We start from the raw sequence: 8,028 nt of genomic DNA on the forward strand, positions 1-8,028 counted from the left end.
TGGGCAGAAAGAAGGGTGAAAGGAACTCATCCTGCCTTTAGAGAGCATAGTCTATTAGCACAGGAAACTCTGAACATCCGCAGTTTCAGTGTAGAGGGGTCTGGGATGTCGTAGAAGAAAGAAGAAAGACTACTGGCGATGGCATTGTCAGGCATCCCGAGAAGGTGCCTGTGGAGTAGGATCGCTAAAGATGAGAAGGAATATGTGCCCTGGCCCCCAGCACCAGTGTGTCTGTTTAGTGGAGGGTATTGCACCGCAAAGACACAGAAGCATGAGCGAGGATGCATCTGTGAGGGAGAACAAGCAGTAGTTTCCCCTGTGCTATGTGCACAGGTAAGTCCCAGACACTGCAGAGATGGTAGGGGCCTGCCCAGTATGGAACTTAAACTGAAGTGGAAGGTTCAGATGAGAGACACTGGAGGCAGACAGTCCTGCGCGCGCGCCTGTGTGTCTGTGTAGTTAGGAGAATGCTCTTCCTATACGTGTTCCTGAAAAAGCTGAGCAAAAGACCTCTAATTTGCCTTCCTTTTCTTTTTTTTAAAATATATTTCTATTGAGAGCGAGAGAGAGAAATAGAAACATCAATAATGAGAGAGAATAACTGATCGGCTACCTCCTGCACACCTTCTACTAGGGATTGAGCCTGCAACCTGGGCATGTGCCCTTGACTGGAATGGAACCCAGGACCCTCCAGTCTACAGGCTGACGCTCTATCCACTGAGCCAAACCAGCTAGGGTTTTGCCTTCCCTTTCTTAAGCAGAATAGTCAGAAACCCAGTTATCAGTGCCAACCAGTTTGGGTTACTTTTATACTCAACAATGAACTGGAAGGTATTTCAGAGGTAAAGGTTAACCCCTATCTTTATTGTTACCATTATTTTAGATCTCCAATTTTATCTACAGCAGAAATATATGGCATGTATGTGGCAATGTGCTGTATACTATATCACCTCCTTTTCTGTGGAGCAATATGCATCCAGTCACAAGCAAATAACATTCAGCTTCTTACCTCAGCTGCCCCGTGTGACTGGAAACATTAACACCAAAGAAGGACAATGGCCCAGAAAGCCCAGGAAGATGAGAGAGAACTTTCACAACTTGTGAACATGTAGGTACCCACCCGTGTCTTACATTGAAAAATAAAATTCTAAATTCTGTGACAGATGGCAGTGTGGTCATTCCTTTGCATCCCATTGACACGGCCTGCCTCCTAACCCCACAGTTTAACTTCTCTCCCTCTGATTCTGCAAGTTAACCTGAAACGTTCAGGGAATCCAAGAAGCAGAGGGAAGCTTATTCAACTCGGCTGCACCATAATGTCTCATCAGCACTTTTAAATTCTATGGATAGGCTGCCGGGCGAAGGAATTTCAGGGCAGAATCCTTCGAAAGCAGGAGACAATTGCCTTCAGCTCCCCGCCATCGTTTGATGTAGATTGCCTATTATATTCTCGAGGTATTACTACAAATGCATTTGGAGATCTTTGCTTGACAGTGGGCAGACTACCGGAATCTGGTGACTGTATTTAAGATGTACAGGGGTTTGCTACAGCATGGGCATAGATTATTAGTTGGGCTGACAGGCTAAAAAAAATCTGCCAATGAATGATAATGAAGTTATTTAAATGTCGACTCACACACATTTTCTGAGCCCTAAATTATTCCCACGGCTTTAACCTGGTGCATCCTGTGTTATCCAAGAGTAGAGTCTGCAATGCAGCCCGTGTGCCTTTGGCTTTGGAAGCTATTTTTGTGCTGCCAAATGCACTAGTGCAATGAAAGGGGCTGTTCTTCACGATTTTAGGAAAGAAGCAAAACACACATGCCACAGCTGCGATTTAGAGGCAAGCGCTGCTCTGATTGCAGGACATCTCCTTGGTGCTCTTTTGAGTAAAGCCCTGGCGCTTCCTGTCTCAGAGTTTCCCCTGTCGCTTGTTTTGTGACCTTGGCCATGTGGCTTGATGTGTCTGGGGTAGAACGTTTTCCCTTTCTGGGGTGTGAAGGTGGAGAAGGAAGAGCTCAGGGCATTTGGGTACTTTCTAGAACCTTCTGAAGTAGCCTGGGTCATCCTTGGTTCAAAGAGTGTGTCCATTACTCATCATGCATTCATTTACCTTCCATGTGCAGAGGCCATCTGCTATGTGCCCGCACTGTTCTGGAGAATGGAGATTTGGGAGGAGAAGGTGAACAAAGATAGTCACTGTCTTTGAGGTCAATGACTTGGTCAGGACATGGATGTCAGGCAGAGGTTTCTTGATGGAAAGGTAGAGGAGTGTGGAACATGCCCACTCATCCCACTTCAGCCCACATAGCTGATTGTGTCTGCTAAGAGCAGGGAGCAGTAGTCCTTGCCAGGCTGCGTGAGCTTCTTACTGACTTAGTAGAAATCCAGTGGGCCATGCAAGAAGAGCAAGCATCTGTCAAGTCAGGATTCATTCAGAACCACACTGTGAGCATCCGGGGTACTCTTCTGGGAGCTAGGAAGCCAGCAGTGAACAGAACGGACATATTTCCTGCTCTCATGGAGCTTACATCTGGTGGGTAAAGATAGATAACCAAAAACAAGTTGATCTATCAGACGGGGTAAATAGCATGAAGAGAAATGAAAGAGGCTAAGGGGGATCTGGGTGTTGGGGGAAGGGGAGGGGTTGCTGTGTCATATAGCGTGACCGTTGTCCAGAAAGAAGAGAGAGGCCATCTGTCGAGGTATCTGGGGAAAGAGCTTTCGAAGTATAGGGAATAGCAAGACTAGGGTGGGCAGGGGTAGGGGTCAGGCAGAAAAAAAGAGAAGGATTAACGATTATTATCTTGCAGACCTTCAGGTAAAAAAGTAAATGTGGAAATAGCAGATCTGGAGTTTATTTGTTGAGGGAACCAGCGGGCTCAATGGTTACTCAGTTAGACAGGCCCTGCATCGGATTCTGTTTGATGCCAAGTGCTCTGCATCCCTGGCATCTTGGTAACCTGCATGAGACATCGTGAGATGATTAAGAGGTGGGCCCACTCACGTGGCCTATATCTCTAGCCTTTCCAGAAGCCAGGGTGGACCAGATACATGACACGCTTCCTTTTCCTCTTGGATCGTTGGGTGAGTTTCTGCTATACTTTTCTTAAAATCGATTCTTCCTCTGCCCTTTTACTGGATGTGAAGAAAACCCAGGTTTTGATCTACACCAGGGGTCCTCAAACTTTTTAAACAGGGGGCCAGTTCACTGTCCCTCAGACCGTTGGAGGGCCGGACTATAGTTTAAAAAAAAACTATGAACAAATTCCTATGCACACTGCACATATCTTATTTTGAAGTAAAAAAACCAAAATGGGAACAAATACAATATTTGTATTTGCATGTGGCCTGCGGGCCGTAGTTTGAGGACCCCTGATCTACACCATGTCGGAATTTGAACAGTCTCAGTTCATATTTCTTTTACTAAGAAATGCAGGACTAGATTTTGTAAATATATTCTCTTCACCTCTTGTAGCCTTTGAGAGTGGCAGCATCCCATGGCGTTTAGTGGGGCAAGTTCCAAGTTGTGTGGCCTTTGGGAGGCTGGATATACTTCTGGATCATCCTTATCTGTAACATGTGATTATCCATGTTCATTTCATAGGAATCTGCACATGGAGTGCTTAGATCATGTTCAATTGTATTATCTGTTAGGTTTGTGAAGCATAATCGTTTATTAAGCAGTGGGATCCTGGCACATTTATTATAGAAGCAGTGTAAATCTTTAACTTGTAAATTTCAGTTTTTATCCTTACTTCACCAATCCAAGTCCCACATAAAACTAATGCATGCCTTTTAAAATATGACAGTATGGCCCAGCCATTGTGGTTCCATTGGTTGAGCATCGCCCCATGCACCAAGAGTCACCAGTTCGATTCCCTATCAGGGCACATGTCCAATGTTGTGGGTTCAGTTCCCAGAAGGGGGTGTGCAGAAAGCAGCCCATAGATGTCTCTCTCTTTCTCTATCTCTCTTTCTCTCTCTAATCAATAAAAACATATTAAAAACAAATAAATAAAATAAGATATGGTACTCTAAATTCGGTTTCATTGAAAAATGGTAATAGCTTCACGAATAGCTTTCTGTTCTCAGAAAACTAAATCTCAGTCCTTTTCAGAGGTTGAGATTTACCTTGAGGATTTTAATGGATTTTAGTAAGTGTTAGGCAAAGAATACAAAAAAAACAAACAAACAAGAAAAAAACAAACGAGTGATAACATGAATAACAGAAGCTATAATTTATAGATAGTTCCTTATATGCCAGCCATTGTGCTGGGCACTTTTTATGGCCTAATTTAGTTTACAGACAATTTTTTTGCTGATTTATTATCTCATTTGGTGGTATAAGGTTATAGTAGAGGAAATCCAATCCCACCTTTTACTCCTGCTGCTCTTTGTGGAAACTAGTCACATCCTGTATTGATCCCTTCAAGCATGATGGGACACTGCTATCTGGAAGTGATCATAAGTTCTTGGAAGACAGGTGCCATGCCTTTACCGTGGTTCCTCAACCCCTTGAAGCAACTCGTTTTAGCTCTGTGCATATGGTAAATGGATAAAGACACACGCTTTCAAAGGTTCTAAAAGTCACTGTTTAGGATATGTTTGTAAAGAGAGTAAAGTAGGGATTAAAGCTCAAAAGCAAACCCGTTCCAGCTTTGATTTAATCCCTTACATATGTATTTTCCTGGAGTGCTTATTTTTTAAGCTTTTAGCTTTTTCTACTACAGCATAGGTGCTGACAGGAGTTCTGTTTTTCATCTGTAGATAAGTCAACCTGTAAACAAAACCTGAAAAAAATTTTGTTTGTTTTGGAATGTTTTAAAAAATGGTACAGATTGAGACATCAAGGCTACTTATATAGCATCTTAAATATATCTGTGTCTTTGTATGATGCATAATTTTTAAATATTGTTTTCTCGGGTTTTGTTGTTGTTGGTGGTGTTTTGCCTTTACAACAATAGTAACATTATGGTTCTCATAGGCTGGCCTTTCTGTTTGCAAATTTGGTTTTAAATATTTTTATTGTTCCCCTTTTCTTGTAAAGCCAAGATCCACAATCTTTCTTTTCCTTTTTTTAAACTGATAGTTTGTCCCCCAAAGTATGTTGTTCAGAACACTGATCTCATTACATACACCTCAAGAATGGACTTATAATCAAATATATTTGGGAAATGCTATATGACATATGCACTTAAGAGTTTCACAGTATTTATTAGAATAATTAAAACTTATAAGTTCTGAAGTAAAGGAACATTAAATTTTGTTTAATCAACAATTTCCTAACTTTAAAAAAAAATCTTGGATAATACTGCTCTGTCCCCATCCCTGGGAATGATACTTAAACTTATTAACAGCCAGTACTTTGGCTCACCAGGCAGCCTGCTGCTCAACTGTCTGTCTCTCCTCTGCTCTTTCAGAGCCCACATCCCTAGGAGACGCAGTTCCCACAGTTAACCATGGGAAGATAACTGGAAGCATCTGTTGGCTGTGAATGGGGTTTGCAGATGGGCACTAGGAATTGCCTTCCAGGGTGCAGTGCCTCCCCAAGGGCACTGTCGCCTTCACTGGGATTGGTTAAAGAATTGACCAATGAGAAATGGGCTCCACTTAGTGTTGGAGCAAGTTCCTTGAGGACCTCTGTGTTGCCAGCCCACAGTCTTTTGATTGCTTGACTGTAAAGAGATCTAGGAGGCCTCCAGGGGATAAACCATGTGGTGAGGTTGGCACAAGTGCTACCCAGAGAACTTGGTGTTGCAAATATTTGCCAGCTGGTTTGCAAATGTTGGAATGGTTTCGTTTCTGTACCATTATGCCAACGTATCCCAACTGATTGTTAGTTTTATCCACGGCACATGTCAACTCTCTAATTCTAGTTCTATGCTATAACCTTGAGCAACTGCTAGTCTATGCCATTTTGGGTTTGTGAAAATGCATCATTTTTTTCCCTCCCTGTCTATTAATAATTACAGTAGAATAATGTTTAAACATGTAGCTTTGCTGGAATTGAGAATTCACACATTTTATTTTACTTTTTGAGGTTTGAAAAATCAAGGGGCAAGAGACAGCACAAAAAGTCATGGCAGATACCTCAGAGGATTTAGATTGGTGATCCTATATAATAAAAGGCTAATATGCAAATAGACCAAAGGGCAGAACAACTGAACAACCAAACAACCGGTCGTTATGACGTGCACTGACCACCAAGGGGCGCGTGCAGAACGTGGCGGGCATTGGCAGCAAGTGGCAGAGCATGGAACATGGTGGGTGTCAGCCGTGGTGGGATGGTGGAGCAGGTGAGCGGGAGTGCCGGACAAAGGCAGGGTGCCAGTCGCTGTCATTGGGGCCAGCCTCTGGTGGTTACTGAAAATTCTTTGCTCCCATGCACCATGGTCCTGCCTGGCACTTGCACCTGCTGCTGGCGCCAGCCCCACTCACACCTGCTGCCAGCACCCAACACTGGCCCCGATCACTCGGCACCGTCAGCAGGTGCGTGTGGCAGCTGCCGGCTCCAATTGCCCCTCAGGGCTTCTCCACCTTCCCCTGCTCCTGAGGGGCGATCGGGGCCAGCAGCCGCCTCTTGCACCCGCTGCCAGCAACATCCCAGCTTGGACCCACTGCTGGCGCCAGAGCCGCTGCTGGCACCCGCTGCCGGCGCCCAGCTCCATTCCTGATCGCTCGCCCGCTGATGGTGCTGGCCCCAATCGTGCGAGCAGGGCCAGCGCAGTCAGTGCCTGGGAGTGGCGGTGGTGGGAGCTGAGGTAGTGGGAGCGGGAGCAGGGCTGCGCAAAGACAGGGGACTGGGGGCCATGGCGGGACTGGGGACTGGGGGCCAGGCGGGGGCGCAGAGGATGGGCCAAGACCTGCCCCTGTGCCCACCGCAGTCTTGCAGCCCACAGTTCCTTTCAAAGTGCATGAATTTGTGCACTGGGCCCCTAGTGTTATAATAAGAGGGAAGCATCCAATAACATAGTATAAGCTCTCTGAAAAAAAAGAAGTTGCTAATGTAAATCTGAACTAGTTCCTTCATTATCATCTTATCACATTTGGATTTCAGTTAAATACACACACCCAGAAACACATGCAAATGAGGATGATTTTATATAAAATTCTTATTGGATAATCTTTATTTGTCCTTGTAGAATATTTTTTTAATCTAAAAATATTCATTGAATAGCTCAGGGGTCAAATTGACAGAAATTATAAGAACTAATCATCACCTCTCTCTGGGCTGGTCCCCACTTCTATAGCCTCCTTTCCTTTTACCCCCTCTAGGAAAAGTGAACCATTTTCTCCTTTCCAACCTAGTTCTACTGATTTCCCCCTATCAATAGCAAAATTTACTAATGTAACAGTATTTGCACATTTCATTCTCCTCACATCACCACCCTTGATGTAGATTTTGAATCTATTTGTTTGTTCTTAAATTTGTAAGTATTGTTCAGAATAATGAATAGAAAAAAACTATCCAAGAAAAGGAGCCAGAGAAAGGCTAGTAAAATTTTTGAGACAAATATGTCTTTATACGAAGAGAAAGTTCTCTTCTCACTTACCTTTCAAACTTTTCTCATGTATCCCGGTAAGGCCAGGGTAAGAATGGAAAAAAAACCAAACAAATGCTGAGATTTCACTAAGTTAGAAAATAAGTCTCAGAGATTTCTTGGAGATAGGAGGAAATTTCACATCAGCATGAGTTTGGGAAGAATATGATCCAGAGGTAAAATCTATGAAAGAGTTTTGGATTTTCTTCAAATGGCCCTGAGGAAAGCAGGTTATATCCTCAGGTTATACAAAGTGCCTTCTAGTTTCTAGTGCTCTTACCAGTTCTCTTTTTAAAAGTTCTACCCATTTTCCATTTTCAAGTTACGTAGGTCTTCCAAAAATCTTTGCATAATATCCCAATCTTTGGTGATTTGAAATATCATCTAAATTCTATGAAGAATTACTATTTGTAACATATACAAATATATTACATATTGTATTACAATATATAATTGCAAGAATACAATATTATCTATAATATTT

The 8,028-nt window shown here is 43.2% G+C and overlaps 1 protein-coding gene across 1 annotated transcript in view; it reads left to right on the top strand.

Moving 5' to 3' along the window:
• Positions 1-2,397: 2,397 nt before the first annotated feature.
• The window catches only part of SORCS1 (sortilin-related VPS10 domain containing receptor 1), a 236,399-nt gene continuing 230,768 nt past the window's right edge, over positions 2,398-8,028 (top strand). The window contains exon 1 of the mRNA XM_005878302.2: positions 2,398-2,540. Coding sequence (XP_005878364.1) covers positions 2,398-2,540 — 143 coding nt within the window. The remainder of the gene's footprint in view (positions 2,541-8,028) is intronic.

The sequence above is a fragment of the Myotis brandtii genome, unplaced genomic scaffold, assembly GCF_000412655.1.
Source record: "Myotis brandtii unplaced genomic scaffold, ASM41265v1 scaffold550, whole genome shotgun sequence".
Lineage (NCBI taxonomy): Eukaryota > Metazoa > Chordata > Mammalia > Chiroptera > Vespertilionidae > Myotis > Myotis brandtii.